Consider the following 21,823-nt stretch of genomic DNA (forward strand, 5'->3'; position numbering starts at 1 on the left):
TGCTTGGGTGCCCCCTGTGATGGGGTCACGGAGCTTTGAAGCGGGATATGACAGAGTATACTCTTGAACCTTGGAGGTCCCCAGACCAACGTGACAGCCCAGACTCACCTCTGAGCCTGCTTCCTCAGATTGGGGCGGCGTCAGTGTGGCCTTCTGCCTTGTGTCAGTCAGGGTCAATCGGCTATAGGTGAAACAGGGCCCAGACCTCCACTTGTGTTCCCATGTCCCTCTCCACATGCCCTGCTTCTAGGAGTCCCTTTCTGGGGCTGCCCTGGGCCTGCATCTCCCATCCATACCTTACATGTTCTCCAACCTGTTGCACGCAGGTGAAGAAAGCCATTTGTAGGGCAGATGGGGAAGGGGGTGAGGGGGATGAGAACACCACTCAGAGCGAGAGGCATGCACAGACACTGCATAGTTGGAGAACACAGCCACTGAGTGTATACTAGGAACACAAGCAGAAAGAAATGGTGCTCTGAAGTGCCCGGCGTCTGGACATGTGTGGCCCCACTGTTGCTGAGAGCCAAGCAGAGGCAGAATCCCTAGGCTCCCTGCTGGCAGACCACGCCACTTCTTACGAGACGGGCTGTGGGAAAAGAGTTCTCATTTGACCAGCGGTCTCCTCCCCAAAGGCCAAAGAAGCCCAGGATGACCTGGTGAAGACCAAGGAGGAGCTGCACCTGGTGATGACGGCCCCCCCACCCCCGCCACCGCCAGTGTACGAGCCGGTGAATTACCACGTGCAGGAGGGGCTGCAGGACGAGGGTGCAGAGCCCATGGGCTACAGCGCTGAGCTCTCCAGTGAAGGCATCCTGGACGACCGCAACGAGGAGAAGCGGATCACTGAGGCCGAGAAGAATGAGCGTGTGCAGCGGCAGCTGCTGGTGAGTGGGCTCAGCGCCGTGTCCCCCCCACCCCCAAAATCTCTGCAAACAGCCCTTCCTCAGAACTCCACCCCTGTACTCTCTTCTGCCCCTTCTGTAGTCTCATGTCCCAGCCACTCCATGATGTCACGGTGGTAGCACCATGACTTCACAGGGGAGGCAGGCAGGTAATGGACACTTGCTTCGTGTTGCAGACCCTGAGCAACGAGCTGTCCCAGGCCCGGGATGAGAACAAGAGGACCCACAATGACATCATCCACAACGAGAACATGCGGCAAGGTCGGGACAAGTACAAGACGCTGCGGCAGATCAGGCAGGGCAACACCAAGCAGCGGATCGACGAGTTCGAGGCCATGTAAAGGCCCGGCCACGCCACGACCAAGGGTGGAGGGCGCCTTGTCAGCAGGGTGTGTCACACTTGGCTCTTTAGTACTCTTAAGTCTAGAAACCCCCTTGACAGGTTCCTGTCCCTTAAAGAGCAGTTACGGGGCAGCCCTGTTCTGCACCAGGCCCCCGTGGAGCCCCCCTGGTTACTTCCACTTATACCATAGTGCCAAACAGGCCAGATTTCCATGACAGTTACTGAGTCACTTCCTGTTTGCAGCAGGATTGATTGCAGTGGATTCGGATGCCTCTAAAGTCTAAGGAACTTCAAGCTGGCCCGTGTGACACAGGTTCATTATCATTAGGGACCACACTGTGGCTTACACATGGGTGCCATACTTTCTCTAGTTTTGAAATGAGCTCAAATCGATTATGTTCTTAATTTCTGTGAAGGATCCATCTGTGTTTTTTTGCGGGGGGTTGAAAATGATTTTGCAGTGTGAGTCTAAAGCACTCTCCCAGCACAGTTTCCTTCCTGCACACCACTGACCGAGTGTACGGCGGTCCTTCAGAGTGTACGGTACAGGACTCTCTGATACAAAACTGTTTTCATGCTTACTGTTAGCATACATTGTTGGACTTATATACCTAATGATTTGCTATAGAGAATAGTATTTATATAAGTGATAATATGGGTTTGTAACATTAGTTTTAAAAAGGGAAAGTTTTGTTCTGTATATTTTGTTACCTTTTACAGAATAAAAATATTAAGAACCATGTAATCGAGACACTTGATCTGACATGGGGCAGTTGGGAACTAACTACTGCAGTAATCGTATCTGTACAGAATGTTAGTGGGTTTTTTTTTGTGCATGTAAATGCACAGTTCAATTTTCTGTCAGTTTCTTATTTAAAGAAATACACACCGAGAGCATTCATACTCGGACCCTGAAGGGACTCTGCCCCGTTTGTTGTGAGCGCCTGTCCCTACCTGTTTTCAGTTCCTGTCTTCCTCAGTTGTGATGTCACAGCACCAGACGTATGCACAATAAAAGCTCTCCGAGGCCTTGTGTCTGCTTGCGTGGGGGATTTTCGGGACATGCCAGCGTACTAACCAGAAAGATGTCTTCCCAGGCTCCTCCTCCACTGGGAGACTTTCCACAGGAGACAAGGCAAACAACACTCACCACACTTTTTTTTTTTCCTCTGAAACACAAAAGCTTAGAACTTCTGTTGTTAATAAATGCTGGGAGCCGTGGGCCGCTGTTGAGCATTTATTGAAATTAGGACATTTCCACTCAAGTCCGGAACCTCCCCCTGGCTGTGTAGGGAGCAGTCTTGGTTCTGTTCTCTAGCCACACACCAGAACTGCAGTCAGCTACTGGTGGTCCGGTGGGTCTGATTCTGCGATGATCTCACATCCCGTCGACCTCTGCGGTTAGGCAGTCACCTCGGGCCTCAACCTCAGTGCAGGACGAGGGTCATGTCTGTCCATAAGTTGGGACTGGACAGGACTTTCTGCCACTGAAGCTTGGACTGTGAACACGAATCTGTACAACCCGCAGCACCTCCTTCTGCAATGAGACAGTGGGTGGTGGTGGGCGAGAACACCACTTTGCCCTCCCTAGCTTTTGAGCTAAGGAGAAGCCTGTTCTCTCCCTCAACTTGAGCCTAAGAGGCACCCCACCCCTGCACAGGTGGGATTAGAACAGGATGTTGGGTTGGGGATTTAGCTCAGTGGTAGAGCGCTTGCCTAGCAAGCCCAAGGCCCTGGTTCAATCCTCAGCTCAAAAAAAAAAAAAAAAACCCAGGATGTACTTGGGCATTCCTCAGAAGGATGCCCCCAAAGCCTAGGATTCCATGCCCAAAAGCAGTGGTTCTCAACCTGTGAGTTGTGACCCTTGGGGGGGGGGGTTATATGACCCTTTCACAAGGGTACCTAAGACCATCAGAAAACACAGATTCATAATAGTAGCAAAATTACAGTTCTGAAGTCGCAACGAAAATAATTTAATGGTTGGGGGTCACCACAACATGAGGGAATTGTATTAAAGGGTTGCAGCATTAGGAAGGTTGAGAACCATTGCTCTAAAGGGAGGGGAGGTGGACTCCAGACATCCACTTCTTCCCAGTGGGCATCATGGAACTTAATTCTGAGGCCGCAGGTGGTCTGGAGGCCCTGGTTTTTCGTGGAAAGGATGTCTCAGAGGAAGGGGTTGCTTTGAAACATGCATTCTAAGGAATGCAACTCCAAGTCCTGTTTAGTAATTCTTAGCTGGCAGTCTCTTGGAGAGATGTCTGGAGGTGGCTGGGGAGGGCTTAGGTGTCGGAGCCCTGCTGAGGACTAGATGGGAATACAGAACCTGCCCATTCCCAGTAGGAGGCTGTCCATACAATGCCAGCAGCCTCTGGGTAAGCTACAGTGAGTGAATGGTGCCCTTGTCTGTCCCCTGGGTGACGTCTTTCCAGATGTATGTTTGTCTGGGTTAAGATATTTTCCTTAAGAAAATAATCCTCTTATGATTGACACTGGAACAAAAGTAAACACTGTCCCTTGCCTGTTGTGAACCCTGAAGCTTTCGTTTCTTTAGCTGATCCAAATCTGATTTAAATTGCTGAAATACTTGGCTGTATTATCTCTCTGTTGTAGAGTTAAACCCGGACTTGGGAATTCCCATTATGACGGGACAGGGCAGTTTCAAAGCCAGCTGAATGGTTGACACTGTAGAAATCCATACTCATGTAGGGCAATCACTAAGGACGTGAGCCTGTGATTTTCACCGATAAACTCCGGGAGACAGATCCACAAACAGTGAACAGACTTACTTGAACCAAGCCTGGCTCCCCCAAGCAGGCGGTCATTCATACCAAAGATGGCCTGGTCCCAGACAGTCAGCTCCAAGCTGGACTGCCTCAGCTGGGAGCTGCTGACACCATTGAACACGAAGGAGTGTTTCCACTGGGGACAAGCCTGCTTCTTCAGTACTGGGGACTTCACACGCAGTTTTTGCTGGTCTGGCAGAGTGAGACAGCTGAAGAAGGAAATGGGAACCTTGAGGCCACAGCCCAGTGTGTAACCCCCTTCCCCATAGGTACCTGTGGGTTAGTCAGCCGCACCCATTCTCTGCCGAACTGGGTTAGATCTTGAGGCCTGTCCATGTGCCTTCTCCCTAGAATTCCTATTTCCTTTTCGAGCTAGATCCCACATCAGGTATTTGGGGTAAGTTGGAATTCTGTGGCATATGGCCCTCAATGTGATCGCCTCATGGCCATGCCGCCATTAAAACCAATGCCGAAGAGCCAGGGCTCTGTATGTACGTGGCTTCATTTTGTCCCGTTCTCAGAAAATACGTTTAGGAAGGCTAGCTTGCCCTAGGGCATACACAGTAGTAGCAAGGGGTTCTGTCCTGACAAGCCACCATTTTTTCCATGCTTCAGGAACTGGGGTTTACGCCTTTATAATTATTGGTGTTTTCTCTTGAGGACACTGGCATGCCTGTAGTGACTAAGAATGGCACAGAGTGACCATTCGATGCTTAACGCAGGAGGAGGTGCTGAGCTAGGGAACTGCTACCTGAACTTATTCAACTTCGAAACTGATTTCTGGTATATCAAGAACGGACAAGTCTGGGTTTCTGTTTAAAATTTACTATTCCCAGCCACGCTTCTTATAACCAAACCTTGTTTCTTGGACTTCTTGGTTCTTAAAAATAGGCTGTATTTGATTTTCTTTTTTAATCTAATCACTTTGTATGTGCACGCGTGTAAGAACAAGTGAGCATGCCACCCGTGTGTTGGACACAGACCAACTTGCAGAAGCCGGTTTTCCTTCCACTGTGTGGTTGGTTCCAGGGGACCGGAATCAGGTCATCCGACCTGGCAAGGGCCTTTATTCACTGAGCCATCTCACCAGCCCTATTTTAGATTAAATAAGATGAATTCAAATGGTCTACACTTTGTGGTGTTTCTTCCTACAGATTTTAGACCATGCTCAGTGTATACTCACCAACAACATCTAATACCTACCCCTTAACAAATGAGTTTAAGGTACCATCTGAGCGCACCGGTAAATTCTTGGCTCCCAGCACAACCAAACAAAGTTGACCATTAAGCGATAACTGACCTCCTGTCCCTGGAAGGAAAGTCGGAACGTGGATTAAACACGTTCTTCCTGATATGCTAGTATACAGTATCAACGGCCAGAAGGTGGTGGCCCCCAGAGAAGACCCACAGCCTCTTGGCCTTAAGAGAGCAGGAGGGAGAGGACCCACAGCCTCTTGGCCTTAAGAGAGCAGGAGGGAGAGGACCCACAGCCTCTTGGCCTTAAGAGAGCAGGAGGGAGAGGACCCACAGCCTCTTGGCCTTAAGAGAGCAGGAGGGAGAGGCACTGTTCCTCCACACCTTCACGGGCTTTGCCCACACACTGCCTCTGCAGCCATGCAGACGGACTGGAAGGAGCAGTCAAATGCAGGAAGGTGGCAGTTATCCAGAGGACTGGGGAAACCACAGGGACAAAAGCCGTGAATGCTGATCGTAACTCATGGTTTGAGAAGGGAGCCATATACACTCGCTGCTGGTCTAGGGAGGCCCTTCCTAGTGACCTCTGGCAGGTGCATGCTGCCGGCCCTGGGAGCTCGGAATCAGAATGTCCTCCTATTCCTGCCAAAGTCACTAAACTACCCTTTGTCATTGAGAGTCTCCCCCCGACCCCCGTGTCCTTGTCTGCCCTCACCGTCCATGTACCTTGTATTATCTAAGTTAAACAGCTTGAGGATCTGCCCTTGGACCCGCTCCACCCTGATCTCTCTCAGCCTCCAGCTCCCAGTGCCCTAGAAGCATCCTTGGTTCCTGTACTCTGGATGCATGCTGCCACAGTGTCCCTTTTTTTTCAACGGGGCCACCAGAGACTGTCCAGTGTAGACTTTAGGAAGGATGACGTGTGCACCAGAGGCCTCGCCTATTCCCGTCACCCATGTTCCCTCAAGTCACAAGCCCCAGGGACTGGAAAGTATAGGGTCAGTGGGCAGTGGAAAATCTTTTGCCTACCTCAAACTGCCTGCCCTATGGGCTTTGGGGACAGGGACACAAATGCTCCACAGGGCTGGAGGTCACTAACCTTCTTGGGCCTCCTGGAGCTTTCTTGGCCCTGCAGGAAGGACCAGCTTGGCCCGAACAGCAAGTTCTCCATTATTCTGAGGAATATTATCTTCATGTTTCTCAGCCTGAGGGTGAGAGGCAGAGCTCAGAAGCAGGATCTTTGCCCTACACCTCCAAATGACCTATACTGTGTGGTTGTCCCAACCGAGTCCATAAATGCCCTACCCCATCCCCACAGACCCGCTCAAGGCCTAGGGATGGAGTGGGGATGCCTGGTGAACTAGTCCTCTGTCTACACTGACTCATCCCGCCATCCTTAGCCCCTCAGCATGGGAGGAGCAATTCACTGCCTTAGAACATCAGAAGCCACTGGGCACAGCATGACCCCAGGGAAGCCTGGGCTTGAAAAAAAAACAAGATCGTCCCCAGCCACCAGCTCGCTCTAGGTCAGTAAGGATTGGAGCTACCCTTCCATGCCAATGCCTCCTTCGGGTACTGAAGGCAGAAAGGGTTACAGACTGTGCCTAAAGTCATACATGATAGCTCTGCAGGCCATGGGTGTCCAGCCCCTGGAGGGACACCATTCACAAGTGGCTTCTCTGGACAGGAGTGATGTTGTCAGAAAGTGAAGGAAAAACCCAGAGAGATGACCCTGAATCTGATAGACCTCCCATCCCAGGGTGTGGTAGAGTCTGCTGGGAGGGAATGTCATGGCTGCCGCCACCAGAACTGAGAAGCTGCCCTCGGGGTAGCCAGGACTCCTGGAAGCCTGCTTGGGCCAGCAACCATCTACACTGAAGCATTCAACAGGTCCTTCGGTGCCAACTGGGACAGGGACACTTAGGTCTAGAAAGCAAGTCCCAGCCCAGAGTATCCTGTTGCCAGAGCCCCACGGCAGGCCTGAGGACGTTCATTTCTCATTCAGTGACGGGGTGCTGGGCTACGCTTAGCTGGCATCAGGTGGGGTGACTTTAGCTTGGCACTCTGCTGCTACCCCATTCACCAAAGGAGGCTGGGTGGGACACTCATGGTTGCCAGCCAAAGATGTCCCAGCCATCTTCACGCTGCAAGTGTGTGTGTGTGTGTGTGTGTGTGTGTGTGTGTGTGTGTGTGTGTGTGTGTGTGTGTGTGTGTGTGGTGGGGGGCAGTGGTGGCTTATCCTCTGAAAAAGAAGTGAGTTCATGGTGACTGGGCACGGTTGGCCCCTGTGTAGTTTGAATGAAAAAATCTCACTCCACGGGTTCATGAATTTAAACGCTTGGTTCCCAGTGCGGGGTGCTGTTTGGGGAGACGGAGCCTTGCTTGAGGAAGTGTGTCACTGTGGGTGGGCTTTGAGAGTTCAGAACCTCACCCCACATCATCTGCCCTTTCTGCTTCCTGCTTGCCCATAAGGTGTGAGCGATCTCCAAGCATCCTGCCCCTGCTGCCGTACCTCCCTGCCATGACGGACTCTATCCATCGGGAACCATACACCAAAACTACACACACCCTCTGTAAGTGGCTTCTGGTCGTGGTGTTTTTATCACAGCCACAGGAAACTGACAAATATAGGCCCCCTGCTCCCCAAGACACACCTTGGCCCGAAGTGGATACCATCTTGCATTCTGTGTTGAACTGTCCTCAAAGTCCCATGTGGCCAGAGGAAGGATCACTTCTCCGAGGAACACCCTCCGGGCAAGGGTGCCCAGGTGCCACACAGAGACCTGCAGCCTCCGGGTCACCAGCTGGGGGAGGTCGACCTGATACTGAAGATCAAGGACAAGACTGTCAGCGGGTCCTCCTGGAACCAGCCCCAGGCCTGCACAGGCTGAGCCCCGAGCCTCGGCCGCAGCCCGAGTCCAGGTATAGTCAGGATGGGCCAGGCTAGACCTCGCTGCCTGCTTGCCAAGTGCCTTGAGCTCTCCCGCAGTCCAGTTCTCATCCACTTCCACCCCTATTCCCACCCAACACCCTCTCCTATCTTTCGGATGAAAGTCCTTACCTAGCTCTGGGTAAACCAAACCAAGGACTGTGTCAACACAGGCTGCGCCCTTACACAGGACCACACTGAACCGAGCCAGGGTTATCCCAAAATAGTAAAAACCAGACTTGTGGTTTTTTTTTTTTTTTTAAGTGCAGTGAGACCATAGCTGGGAATCAAAGATGTATTTGACACCCTTCAAGTCCTGGGACCCATCCCCAGTACCACAGTAAAACAAATAAATAAGCAAACAAACATAAATAAATGCAAAGTCCAAGACTCCACAGCCATATGTTTACCTTGGGTAGGAAAATGCATGTGAATGGAATGTGGGAACAGGGATCAGGAATGTAGGTGACACACGGCCCTTCTGAAGGCTGTGCCACCTACGTTCCTGATCCATCTCAGCCTCTGGGAGGCCAGATTTTAAGTCTGTACACCATACTTTTTCGATAATGAATACCAAGTGCAAGCTGCTGGGCCCTGTCTTGTAGTGGGCATCTTTGGCCTCCACAGGTACAAGTGAGGTCAATACTGTGAGTCACTTAGAAGGTGGGTGTGGCCCCCCTCAGTCTCCAAGCCATCAGCGCTGAGTGGCATTGCCACCCACGTACCCAGCCCTGAGCTCTCACTGCTGACCTTTGCACCGTGCTGCCTACGCCAGCGTGGTGACATGCTGTAACCAGACACGCGCAGCCACAGGGGACCTGCGCGTCTGCCTGGATTTTACATCCTCCTCGTTCTTGCCACTTTCTCTTGAGAGAGAAGATGGAAGGAAACAGGGAGTGAGACACTGTGACCTGTCTCCATTTACAGACTGAGAGGGGTGGTAGTGATAGGTGCTGTCCCCACCCTGCCCACCTCCTCTTCCCTCTGGGATCCATGTGCCGTGGGTCTAAGCACTCTTGAGCAGCGCATGTTCCCATTCCACAGCCCTTGGTTCTGGTTTTCTCTGCTTTCCAAATCCCTGTTTGAGACAGGGTCTCACAATGTAGCCCTGGCTGTCCTGGAACTCACTGTGTAGCCCAGGCTGACCTCGAACTCACAGAGATCTCCTGTCTCTGCCTCCCCAGTGCTGGGATTAAAGGTACAGGCACTGCACCCAGCACCCCGTTCCATGTCGCCCTCTGTCAAACAAACAGCTAACTCATCCTGTCCCATCTCTCATGAGCAGTTGGTTAAGGCGACTTGCTGACCTCTGAGAAATAAGGCTGTTCCAAGAACAGGGCCATGGTGCAGCGGGGTCACAGTGTCACCTGAAGGCCATTCCCAAATGGCTCACTCCATAGCCCCTTGTAGGGCTCCCTGGGACACTCAGGATTGAGGACATTTCCTAGGTCCTCACTGGCTGCCCACCCTATCTGATGAGCAGGACTAGTCTCCTCCAGTAACTCAATTTACTGGGTCAAACAAGAACTGTCTTCTGCTGTCTCCAAAGCCTGTACCATGGTCTGAGGCTGGTGTAGACTATGGGGTCTAACATACAAACAGCTTCAGAGACCACGAACAGACAAGGACCCAATCTGCCATCTCCATTCCTTTCAGACTCCCAGAGAGTCTCAAAGGGAATAGAAACCTTCTTAGAGCCCAGAGGGCCCCAAGAAACAGTCTATCCAGAAAACATTGGCAGTCAAATTTTAGAGCCTCAATTTTGCGTGTATGGTGTGTGTGTGTGTGTGTGTGTGTGTGTGTGTGTGTGTGTGTGTGTGCTGTATGTGATGGTTGTGTGTCTGTGGTGTATGCTGTATGTGGTGTGTGCATGGCATGTGTGCATGTAGGGCATGTGTGGGTAGGGTGTGTGGGTGTGTGTGTGTGTGTGTGTGTCTGGTGTGGTGTATGCTGTATGCAGTGTGTGTGTTATATGGTATATGTTGTATGTGGTGTGTGTGACGTTTGTGTGTAGGGCATGTGTGTGCAGGGCGTGTGTGTTCGTGGTGTGTGTGTGTATAGTGTGTGCTATAGTATGTTATTTGTGTAGGTGCATGTGCACATGAAGGCCAGAGATTGATATTAAGTGTCTTCCTCAATTGCTTTCCTTTTTTTGGAGACAGGATCCCTCAGCTGAGCCTAACGCTGTTTGGCTAGGCCGGCTGACCAAGGAGCCCCACGGACCTTCCTGTTTCTCTTCCCGAGCACTGAGGTTACACACGCATGTCACAACTGTCTTTTCACATGGGTACTGGCTCCTCATGCTTCTGTGGCAGGTACCTGACCAGCTGGGCCTTCTCTCTAGCCCATGCCTCAACTTTAACACACACACACTTTGGACAAGATGGTGTGTAGTCAGGATGGAATGGCGGTCACACTCCACCCTCATTACAACAACCCATGTTCATTTCTCAAAACCCACCAGAGGTGGTTCTCACAGCCATCTTCCCTTGGTTTTTACAAATCTCCTGGATACCAAACCCAGAGGGAAGGGAAGTGCTGGTTCCTACTACATTTTTTAAAAAATTGACCTGGGCCAGGCAGCGGTGGTGGCACATGCCTTTAATCCCAGCACTCGGGAGGGGGAGCCAGGTGGATCTCTGTGTGTTAGAGGCCATCCTGGTCTATAAAGCGAGATCCAGGACAGGCACCAAAACCATATGGAGAAACTCAAAAAAACAAAAGCACAAACAAACAAAATCAACCTGGAACTCACTCTGTAGACCAGGCTGGTCTTGAACTCACAAAGATCTACCTGCCTCTGTCTCCCCAGTGCTGGGATTAGAGGTATGCGCCACCATGCCTGTAGGAGTTTCCTCAAGAATAAGTTTGGCCTGTGTTAGAACACTACAAAATTAAGACATTATTCTTTCAAATAGATCTAAAAAATTTGCTAAGACCCTAAAACATGCCTAACAGACTATAATTGCGATTTCTTTGAGATCTTGCATATAATTTAAATAAGGCAAGTAAGACTTTTAAATTTAACTCTATAATTAAATACTTATCTAAAGTAGTTCACATCTCATTTCTTGGGCCTCCTCAGTCTTGCATAACATACCTTATTGGACTTATGATGAATATTTCAATATCAACCTAAAACGTGCTGGGTAGCACATAACTTTCAAATGTCTCCCAGCAAGCGAGTAGCCTGCAGACCTCGCTGCAATGGTCGCATGTGGGTGGCCGGCAGAGTTGAGTCTGGGAACAGAGCACATCAGGCCCTGCCTACATCTGCTGAGTCAGAATCTGCAATTTAAAAACCCGAACAGGGGATCCCTAACCACGGACTTTCCGGGACAGCCTCTCCATTGTGAGTTCTTGCTAAGCTTCTTCATCTCCCCAAGTCTAATTTCCCGTTGGCAGATGAAGGTTCTAATACCATCCTCGGTGCGTACATGAAGCATTTGGCCAGAGCAGAGGCCCAGGGAATAATGGCTATTATTATTATTATTTAATGAATTCAAGGCACTGTGCCAGCCCCCCACATGGCCCCTGACTGCTACTACTTGCCAAGAAAGGCAGACAAAGCCCTCGGCCCTTGCCAATGCCAGACAGCAGGGCTTCTGAGCTGCCAGTCATGGCTGGGGTTTCCACAGGTCTAGGCAGCCCATCTGGCTGGAGCAGCCACAGCCCATGCTGGAACTTCCTCTACCTCAAATGAGATGATGAGGGTCTGGCTCTGCTCTGAGGCATAATCTTGTTCCTTAGTAGCACAGAAAATGTAGATTCAAATAATTTCTTTATATTTGTTTTGTCTTTGTGTGTGTGTGATATGTGCATGATGGGTGTGTATATGATGCATGTATGAAGGGTATGTATAATGGATGTGCAGGATGGGTGTGTATGTGATGCATGTATGAAGGGTATGTATAATGGATGTGCAGGATGGGTGTGTATATGATGTGTGCATGATGGGTGTGTATATGATGTGTGCATGATGGGTGTGTATATGATGTGTGCATGATGGGTGCATATAATGGATGTGCAGGATGGGTGTAGATATAATGCGTGCATGAAGGGTATGTGTAATGGATATGCAGGAGGGTATGTAGGATGTCTATCTGCACATGAATGTGAGTACATGTGAGTACAGGCACTTGCGTGGACACCTTTGAAGGTCAGAGAACAACCGTCTACCTTATTTGAGATGGGGTCTCTTGTTTCTCCACTGTGTCCATCAGGTGTCCTGCCGGTTTCTAGGGACCCCATTGTCTCCACCCCCATCTTGCTGTAGGACAGTGCTAGAGTCTGGCTTTATGTGGGTTCTGAAGACTTTACCTACTGCCATCTCCCTGGTCCTGTAATTTGTTTTTTCTATAAAAAAATTTTTTTTATAAAAACTCTTTTTTATTAAAGAGTTATAAAAACTTTTTTATTAAAAAGAGTCATTTTTATAAAAAATGTCTCTTAATTAAAAAAGTCATTTAATAAAAAGAAAAGAAACCTACAGGTTTCATCTATTCCAATAAAGAGGCGCTTCTGCAAAAGAGTAGAACCCAGTAGCCTCATTCTCAGAATCCGCTCCTGGAGAACACCTCTCTGACGTTAAGGCAGATCGATCTTTAAGTCACTCTTCGCCCAAGTGTTAGCGTGAGACGTGCATTTTCCTAGGAATCATTAATCCAAAGCTGTGTCCAGAGTCTGGCAGAGTCAAAGGCTGACGTCTGCCTTCTATCAGCTCGGCACTGATTGACAGAGCCATGAAGAAACGTATCAGTGTCTACATTTATATTTAACTGACTCTGGAGTTTCAAAGAGGCACGCTGACCTCTGACCCTAGACCCAGCCTGGGATAGGAAAGACTTGGGAATGTCTGGCTGGGCAAGTACCTTCAAGGTTTCCTCGAAAGTCGGGTCCAGAGTGTTCTTCTGGACTTGCGTCTTGCGTTTTCCCTGGGAGGACTTGTCCGGCAGCAGGTAGGTCTTGACATACCTAGTGGGCAGAGGCAGAAGAACAAGGAGAGAACTCAACATGGGGTAAACAGAGCTCAGAGCAGTACAGTGCAGCATCAATGGTTTCTTGCCCTGCTTCCCTGCTGGAGCATGAGTTGACAGGCAAGATTTGCATTCTGACTTGAGTAGTGTGTGTGTGTGTGTGTGTGTGTGTGTGTGTGTACAAACATGTACATGTATGCACCTTCACATCAAGGCCAAAGGCTGATGTTTGATATCTTCTTTAATTGCCCTCAACCTTATTATTATTATTATTATTATTATTAACAACACACAGTCTTCTGTTGAACCTAGAGCTCCTCAGTTAGGCTAGGCTGTCTGGTCTGCAAGCCCCAGGGCTCCTCCCATCTCTGCTTCCGCATCACTGAGATGACTGATATGCAGTACCATGCACAGTTTTTTACGTAGATGTTGTTGGGATCCAAACTCACACTTGCAGAGCAAGCACTTTACCGACCGAGACATCCCCCTGTAGCCCACAACTTGAGCAATCAGTGCCGTGGGAGTAACTCCTGACTCGCACAGCTTTGGTCGAGTGTTGAGCATGTAACCCTGCTGAATGCTCCTAAGACTGCGGGTAACCTTGACCTCACTCCCCCCTACTTCTAGAACCTGTCCCCGTTCCTCATCTCCCATTTGATGATGACGGGAACAAGATGTTCCAAGTACGCGCCAAGCCCCCTCTTTCCACTTCCACCCATTGCTACCCTGAGCCCTCAGAACTAAGGAAGAAAATAGAAACTGACTCACACTTAGCTTTTGGCTCAGAGACCTCAAAGACGATACTCTTTCCAACAAAAGATCCTGCCTTTGAACCCATGTAAGGAGAACTGCTCATCTACATCCTTCTATAACTCACTTTTCCCCTCATTAGCACACATTTGAGATTCATCCCCCTGCATATGGCACTCTGATTCCTCCCTTTTCCTCTATGTCACTGAACTGGATTAATTATCACAAGTCATTAGCCTCGAAAGATTCCTTATGTCTCAGTTGCTGCTGTTAAAGTCTACAGTCCTGATATACACTTGCAGTGGTCACAAACCAGAAATGACAGCATATATGCTAACTGCATCCCCAGCCTGTATGCATGCTGTCAACTTTAATAGAGCAGGCCAATCCAATCTCTTTAAAATAAAAGGGACTGTTTGGAAGCCTGGCTTGGTGGCTCACGCCTTTAACCCCAGCACTTGGGAGGCAGAGGCAGGCATTTCTCTGTGAATTCAAGACCAGCCTGGTCTACAGAGCAAGTTCCAGGACAGCCAACAACAATTAAAAGAAGTATTTTAGTCTTTCTCTAGTACTTTATGGTTAAGTTTTAAATAATTAATTTTCAGTCTTTCTTCTTTGTATACATAAACATTGCTTTAACTAAATTTTGAAGTGTAAGAGTCAGGGGGTGTTTTGGGAACCAGGACTATTCCAGATCCCTGGGACTATGGTGTCCTCAGAGGAACAGAAGCTGAGACCAGACACTAAGAGGATCTTTATGGAAAATTGTAATTGCTATAGAAACTTGTATAGCAATTTTGATGAGGTAGGCAGAACTGAGGAGCTATTGACGGCTTTAGAGTGGAGAAGAGTTTGATTAGCTCGTCAATCCATTGCTTTCCCTACTATCACTTGTGAGAGTTAGTAATTGAAACAGTTTGGAGGGGGAAAGGCCTTGCCTTAAGCCATACCAGAAAACCAATTCTTCTGCTTCTAATATGAGGTGAACTAAGGTGAATATATATGATGTTCATATATATCACACACACATATATATGAAGAAAATAGAAATATGTCCATGTGGACATAATTTCCAAGTGGCATGGGAATTCTATACACACAAAAAAGCAGATTTTTAAGAACCTGTTGTTGCTAGAGAGATTGCTTGTTTGTTTGTTTATTTGAAATAGGATCGTGTACATAGTCCAGCCTGTCCCAGAAGTCGCTCTTGTAACCTACGCTGGCCTGGACTCAGACGGCCTCCTGTCTCAGTCTCCCACATATATATTTTGCTTTTTTGTTTTGTTTGTTTTAGTTTTCTTTCTATCTTTTCCTTGTAGTGCTGGCAATTACAATCACAGCAGGGGCTTGCACATTCAAAGCCCATGCTCTGCCTGAGTCCTGCCCTCAGAAGCAGGGCCTTAAAAGGAAAGGCTTGGAGCGGTCTGTGGTGCCGCACGCCTTTAATCCCAGCACTTGGGAGGCAGAGCCAGGCGGATCTCTGTGAGTTTGAGGCCAGCCTGGGCTACAGAGCGAGATCCAGGACAGGCACCAAAACTACACAGAGAAATCCTGTCTCGGAAAAAAAAAAAAAAAAAAGGAAAGGCTTGGAAAATTTATCACACCAAATTTTCCCCAAGAAAAGGCATCACAAATAACCCCGAAAAGAAGCAATAGCTAGAATAAGTGATGTAAAAAAAAAAAAAATACATAACAGATGCAGAACTTTCAAACCCTATTTTAAACAGGGGATCCAGTCTATTTGAAATATGGCTTTAAGCCATTTCCCTATGGCTGAGGTCTAGCTCAGCAGTGGAGTTTGTGTCTGGCATGCACAAGGGCTGAGGCCTAATCCTTTGCACCCAGAAACAAATTCCCCAGGGCTGGAGATGGACTGAAGGTATAAGCTCAATGAGAGAGGGTATCCTTTGCATGGGGCCCTGCATCAATCTCTAGCTTCATACACACAGGCTCCTGCATGCATGTGTACACACACACACACACACACACACACACACACACACACACACAGAGTAATAATAATAATAATAATAATAATAATAATAATAAAAACATGGGCCAAAGACATGAACAGAAAGTTCACCACAGGGGAAACCCAGGTGTCTAATGCCTCTATGGGAACCTTTGCTCATTTCAGTTAGTTGTCACCTCTAAAGATTCATTTATTTATTATGTATACAGCATGTATGACTGCAGGCCAGAAGAGGGCACCAGATTTCATTGCAGATGGTTGTGAGCCCCCATGTGGTTGCTGGGATTTGAACTCAGAACCTCTGGAAGAGCAGTCAGTGCTCTTAACCTCTGAGCCATCTGGTTGTCACCTCTAAATAATAGTGATATTTCTTTTTATATCAGTGGGAAAAAGTTTAAAAGTTACTTTATGAGAGGTTGGAGAGACAGCTCAGAGGTTAAGAACCCTTGCAGCAGGGTTCAGTTCCCAGCACCCACATAGTGAGTGTAACTCCAGTTCTATGGGATCCAACACTCCTTTCTGGTGTGAATGAATGAATGGGCCCGCCTCATAGGCTCATATGTTTGAATACTCGGTCCCCAGTGGTGGCACTGTTTGGGAAGGACTAGGAGGTGTGGCTGTGTTGGAGGAGCTGTGTCACTGGGGGCAGGCTTTGAGTTTTCCAAAGACTTGTGCCAATCCCAATCTCAGTCAGTCAGACTCTCCCTCCCTTTCTGCCTTGTGGATGGGGGTCAATATGTGAGCTCTCAGCTGTTCCCTTACTTCTCCATCATTGACTCTAACTCTCTGAAACTCTAAGATTCCTTGGTCACAGTGTTTTATCACAGCGATAGAAAAGTAATTAAGACACATGGGCGCTGCACACCCGGGGTGCACATACATACATGCACACAAAGCATCCATACACATAAAATAAAATAGATCTTCAAAAAAAGTTATTTATGAATTGTGTGAAGGAAGATGTTAATTTTGTGTTTCCTGTATGAAACCAAACTTCCAACACCCTTTACTGAAGGTCACCTTTCCCCACTGATTGGCTATAGCTCCTTGACATGCACTGAATGTTGTTGCCCCTAAATTTCAACTCCTGTGTTGGAACTTAACTCCCACGTGAGGATATTTGGAGGTGGGACCTTTGGGAGGTGGTTAGGAGTGAGGGTGGCCCTCATGGATGGGATTTGTGCTCTTATACAGGAGTCCTCAGAGAGCTGCCCTTCCCTGCTTCTCCCCTGGGATGACAGGCACAGACGTCTGTCTGTGGACCAGGGAGCTGGCCCTCACCAGACACCATCTCTGTCAGCACCCGGGCTTCCCAGCATCCGCAACTGCGAGGATAAATTTCTGTTGCCTCTTACCCATCCAGTCTCTAGCCGTCTGTTGACAGCAACTCAAATGGTCTAAATGCTCCTTGGGCATCCAAATTCCCATATATGTGAAGGTCTATAAAGGTAGACTTTGATTTTCTATTGACCTGTCTTTACCCTTGCATCAGCAACACTTCCAAGGACCACAGCTACCTGATGCCGAACTTCAAGTAAAACAAAACAAACCCCAACAACTTACGGGTTGCACTTCCTCTTCTTCTCCTCTCCGTAGGCCAGGTTCTTACAGGTCTTGATGTGTATTTCTAAAGAACGGCTTTGATAGCAGTAATGAATGGCAAATTCTATTTCTCCAGTGACGTTAGCATTGTCAAAATTACCCATCTCCGTGCAGGTGCTGTTAATGCTAATTAAGCTTCCCTGGAATCAATGGCAGACATAATAAATTAACTCACAGTCAATAAATACTTTCCAGTTCTGCTCTCGTGATCAATCACAGTTCACACAGAGCATGCATCCTGACTCATGTTAAGCTGATACACGCACCCCAGCATGCACTTTGCTAACCCAAGTTGCCACCTGGGGGACTCCTCAGGCGGTGAGGCATCCTCAGCAGACCGTCCCTCCTTATGTCTCTGCCTGGCAATAAAGTCTTCACCATGAGTCACTGGGGCGAAGTGGACTCGCTCATGTGCCATTCTGTAAACTTACGTCTTGGACCAGATGGTATCCGTGGCTGGATGGTGTGTGTGAAGCAGCAGACAGTGAGACTAAGTGGTGGGGGCTAGAATCAGGGACAACTGACTCCAGGGCTAACGCTGCTACTCACTGGCTATGTCCAAGTCTAACAGAGATCAATAATACCGACCTCAGAGTTACACCATGCGAAGATAACAATACATTACATTTGCACCTAAAATAAAAATGAAATTGCCTTCAAATATTAGAGCAGTCCAAGCATAAATGCTACATGAAGGTGTGCATCCCAGGATGCCTGTGCCTGAAAGATTAAGTCATTGTATCACTGTTAAATTTGCTTAAATAACCGCCACCATTTGTGAGTAGTCCATGTCAGTACTGACTTTGTAGAAACAGTGAAGCCTAAATAACTTCTGTTTCTGATACCCAACGGGCTCCCCCGTACCGTAAAACCAAGAAAGTCTACAGCAGAAAGCGGTAACTGGCAGAGAGAGATAAAAACCAAACCGACTCAAAGGCCCTGGGACCCGCCTTAACTAATGCCAACAGCCAGCGCCGCCACCCCCGGGCTCAGAAAAATGTCGTCTGGCAAACCACGTGACAGTTGGATTGGGAAACAACTTTAAACCAGTATACGTTCAAAGACAGCCTTGACGGTGAGGCGGCGAGGATGAGCGAGGGTGAAAAAGGAAGACTGGGGAAAAGATGTGGGGAGGGGTTGGCAAAAGAAGTGAGCTGCCTAGGAGAGGGAGGAGGCAGCGGAATGCAAGGAAAGGAAGAGCCCAAGAATTCTAGTCATTACAATGCAATTTGTGCCGGGACTGTCGCCCAGCGATAAAGCCCTTGCCCACAATGCAGAAGGCCCTAGGTTCGATGCCCAGGACTGGGAAAAAACTCAAAGAGCCCTTTGCCTGGAACTCAGCCCAGGAGAAGTACTTTGCCCTCCACACGAAATTCTTTGGAGGTGGCTGATAACCTTCCCACCAGCTCCTTGTCTGGGACTCAGTTCTGTTTTCTCTGGAGCCGGAACAGAACTTCAGAGCAAGCTGTAAACTTGAGCAGTAACCGGAGTCAATCAAAAAGTCCTGGCCTAGAAGAGCAAGCTAGATCTGATTCCTGCCAGAGCCAATGGGGCTGACGGCCTTCGAAAGAAAAGCAACTCAGATCAAAACAAAGACCATCCACCCACAGGTGGTCAGGGACCCCGTGAAGGTCACGAGGTTACCTACTATCACCTCAAGCTGAATCCTGGGCCTGTTTATATCACAAAGGCAGAAAAACTAGGAAAACTACAGCTATGGTTTTTCTTTTTAAGTAATACATTCTGTTAACCAAGAACACACGGAAAAGTACTACAGAGTGGGTTCGCCAGCGATAGGCGGACTTTCGTCCCCGGCTGAGCCCTGCTGGCTGTGTCGTCTCCAGCATTTTCCCTCAGTTTCCTCATTTGTAAAACAGACTGTGTTGCCTCAGTCAGTTATAAAAACATAAGGGCTTAGAACCCCGGCCTGTGGGCAGTGCCCAAAGTGTACATGTCTGTTGAAAACTCTGCACCTTCTGGACCCCTTTGCAAGCTGGGCGAACCCTGTCCTTTGTTCTGGTCTCCTTCCTGGCTGTGAAACGCATACAGTATTTAAACAGCGCGTGTAATGCACAAGAGTAGTTCAAAAATAACTGCAAGGTTAACATCTATCCCCACCCGCATGTTAAGAAAAAGAACACTAGGTCTGGGGCAATAGCTCAGCAAGTTAAAGTGTCTGCCACGCAAGCACGAGGACCTGGGTTTGTAACCCTACCACCCACCTAAAGCTGGACTCGGTAACTCATCTATGACCTCAGTGATCCTACAGGCAGAGACAGGAGAATCCCTGGATGTTCTCAGGCCAGCTAGCCAAGCGTAAGCAGTGGAAACAAGAGACCCTGTCTCAAACAAGGTGGCTTGATGATGCTGACACATATATGATGTGACATGTGCATGCCTCTGTTCTCTCTCTCTCTCTCTCACACACACACACACACACACACACACACACACACACACACACACACACACACAAATGAAAAACATCACCAGGATCTCAGAAATGCCCTGTCTGCCCCTCCTTTAGTTAGTCCCTGCCCTTCCTGTCTAGGTACAGCCTGCTTCAAAACTACCTGTTAATCAACTTTATTTTCCTTCATGGTTTCATTAGTACTATCAACTCCCCTCCCAAATACTACGCCTTAACCGGGTGCGCACACAGTTAAAGCATTCTGTGTGCCTATGAACCACGGCGCGTTTTCTGTTTGGTTGCTGTGCCTATGAACCACAGAGCATTTTCTGTTTGGTTGCTGCCAAATTTCCAGCATTAAAACCATTACAAGCAACGCTGCCCGGGACATCCATATATGCACATGGGGGACAACATCCTGTCTGTTCGATTGTTCAAGAGTACCTGCGGGGCCAGGAGTGTAGCTCAGTGGTGAGGGACGTGTTCAGCATGCACGAGGCCTGTGGCAGAAGCAGACACCCCAAGGCTTTTGACTATGTGCCTATACCTCCAGTTGCCCTCCAGGGAAGCTGTAACAATTTCCACTTGCCATGTGGTTTTCAGATGCCTGCTGTTCTGGGCAAGGGCATTTTTTAGACGTTATTAACATCATCCCAAAATAGTAGTTTGCTTAAATTTTGCCCTGATTCCACTACTTGGGAGGTTGGATAATTGTCTCTATTTATTCCCCATCTCTGTGTGTAAGTGGAGATTTCATAAGCGTTTTCTAGCCAACTCCTTGTTTCTCAGAGTTGAGAATTTCTCCAGGAAGGGTAGGCAACATCTTTCCCACCATATTTATACCAGGCTAACTGGCCTTGAGCTTTGGGGTGTTGGGATTATAGACACATTGAAAGAGTATAGGGCACTGGTGGCTGGTGCTGGTTTGGTCGGCGTTGGAAAGGTCACAGTCACAACAGAACCCAGTGGTACCTTTTAGAGCTTTATTAGGAGAAGGAGAGAGAGAGAGAGAGAGAGAGAGAGAGAGAGAGAGAGAGAGAGAGAGAGAGAGAGAGAGAGATGCAGAAAGAGGCGCAGAGAGAGGCAGAGAGCATGGGGGGGGGTGCATGTCCGGCTTTTAGGCTGGGATGCAGTCGCCCGTTGATGACGTAATAAGGCGCCAGACAGACAAGACACACACCACCACCCCACCACCACCCCCGCCGAGCTGCGCATATACAGAATCCTTACACACATGCTACAGCATCTGACTTTTATAGGGCTGCAGGGATTTGAACTAGAGACGTCGGGATTATAGATTTACCCACTGAGCCATTTCCCTCTGCCCAACCTTAATCCTTGAAGGGTTTCCAAGCAGGGATCAGCTATAGGGAGAAGAAACAAGTAAATAAAACGAGTTCATACAAGTGCTCAACAAGCTGTGGGTCACATCTGATGGTCTATGGTTCCCTGGGTTAGGTGACCCCACGTTCTGCAGGCCCTGTAGGACTCAAGTAAACCACCCGACCCCAACACAATCAGGTTGGTCGATTGTGAAATGGACTAACAGTTGATAAAAGGCAGATAAGAGAAGTGGGTCTCAGATAGAAGATGCTAAGCATATGATAAGCCTGGAGCAGGTGAGTGAAATGGGAACAGACAGGGGCCTCTCTGAGAAGGAGCTTCCGAACAAAATTTCAAAAAAAGTAGGGAGTGGTTTGGGAATGTCTGTGTCCTGGGGCTTGAGAGCCAGTGAAAGACCCTGTGGTTGAGATGAGGGAACAATGTGTTAGGGGAGCAGATGAGGTCAAAGCAGGATGGGGGCAGGGTGTACAGGACCCATGGACTATCTCAAGTGTTCTTAGAGATGTGTTGGCTCTGGAACCGTAAGAACGTGATTCTGGCCCATGGAGGAGCGTGGAGCCAACTCTAGTGGGATGCCAGGAACTGGGCAGACTCAGTCCCTCAGGTTCTCTAGGA

The 21,823-nt window shown here is 48.6% G+C and overlaps 2 protein-coding genes across 3 annotated transcripts in view; one reads left to right on the forward strand and one right to left on the reverse strand.

Annotated features, from left to right (window-relative positions):
* The window catches only part of Ezr (ezrin), a 44,938-nt gene extending 42,664 nt beyond the window's left edge, over positions 1-2,274 (forward strand). Inside the window, exons 12-13 of the mRNA XM_052750876.1 lie at positions 633-884; positions 1,079-2,274. Of these exons, the coding sequence (XP_052606836.1) occupies positions 633-884; positions 1,079-1,243 (417 nt within the window). The 3' untranslated portion in view covers positions 1,244-2,274. The remainder of the gene's footprint in view (positions 1-632; positions 885-1,078) is intronic.
* The window catches only part of Sytl3 (synaptotagmin like 3), a 58,431-nt gene continuing 38,203 nt past the window's right edge, over positions 1,596-21,823 (reverse strand). The window contains exons 9-15 of one of the 2 annotated variants that reach the window (XM_052750875.1): positions 17,416-17,594; positions 13,026-13,128; positions 7,880-8,050; positions 6,325-6,430; positions 5,235-5,340; positions 4,035-4,240; positions 1,596-2,782 (exon numbers count right to left, since the gene is read on the reverse strand). In XM_052750875.1, coding sequence (XP_052606835.1) covers positions 2,673-2,782; positions 4,035-4,240; positions 5,235-5,340; positions 6,325-6,430; positions 7,880-8,050; positions 13,026-13,128; positions 17,416-17,594 — 981 coding nt within the window. In that variant the 3' untranslated portion in view covers positions 1,596-2,672. Of the gene's footprint in view, positions 2,783-3,073; positions 4,241-5,234; positions 5,341-6,324; positions 6,431-7,879; positions 8,051-13,025; positions 13,129-17,415; positions 17,595-21,823 lie in introns of those variants that run through there. The other variant, XM_052750874.1, reaches the window with a different exon arrangement.

Source organism: Peromyscus californicus, unplaced genomic scaffold (assembly GCF_007827085.1).
Source record: "Peromyscus californicus insignis strain IS unplaced genomic scaffold, ASM782708v3 Scaffold_22__1_contigs__length_63687245, whole genome shotgun sequence".
NCBI classification, from domain to species: domain Eukaryota; kingdom Metazoa; phylum Chordata; class Mammalia; order Rodentia; family Cricetidae; genus Peromyscus; species Peromyscus californicus.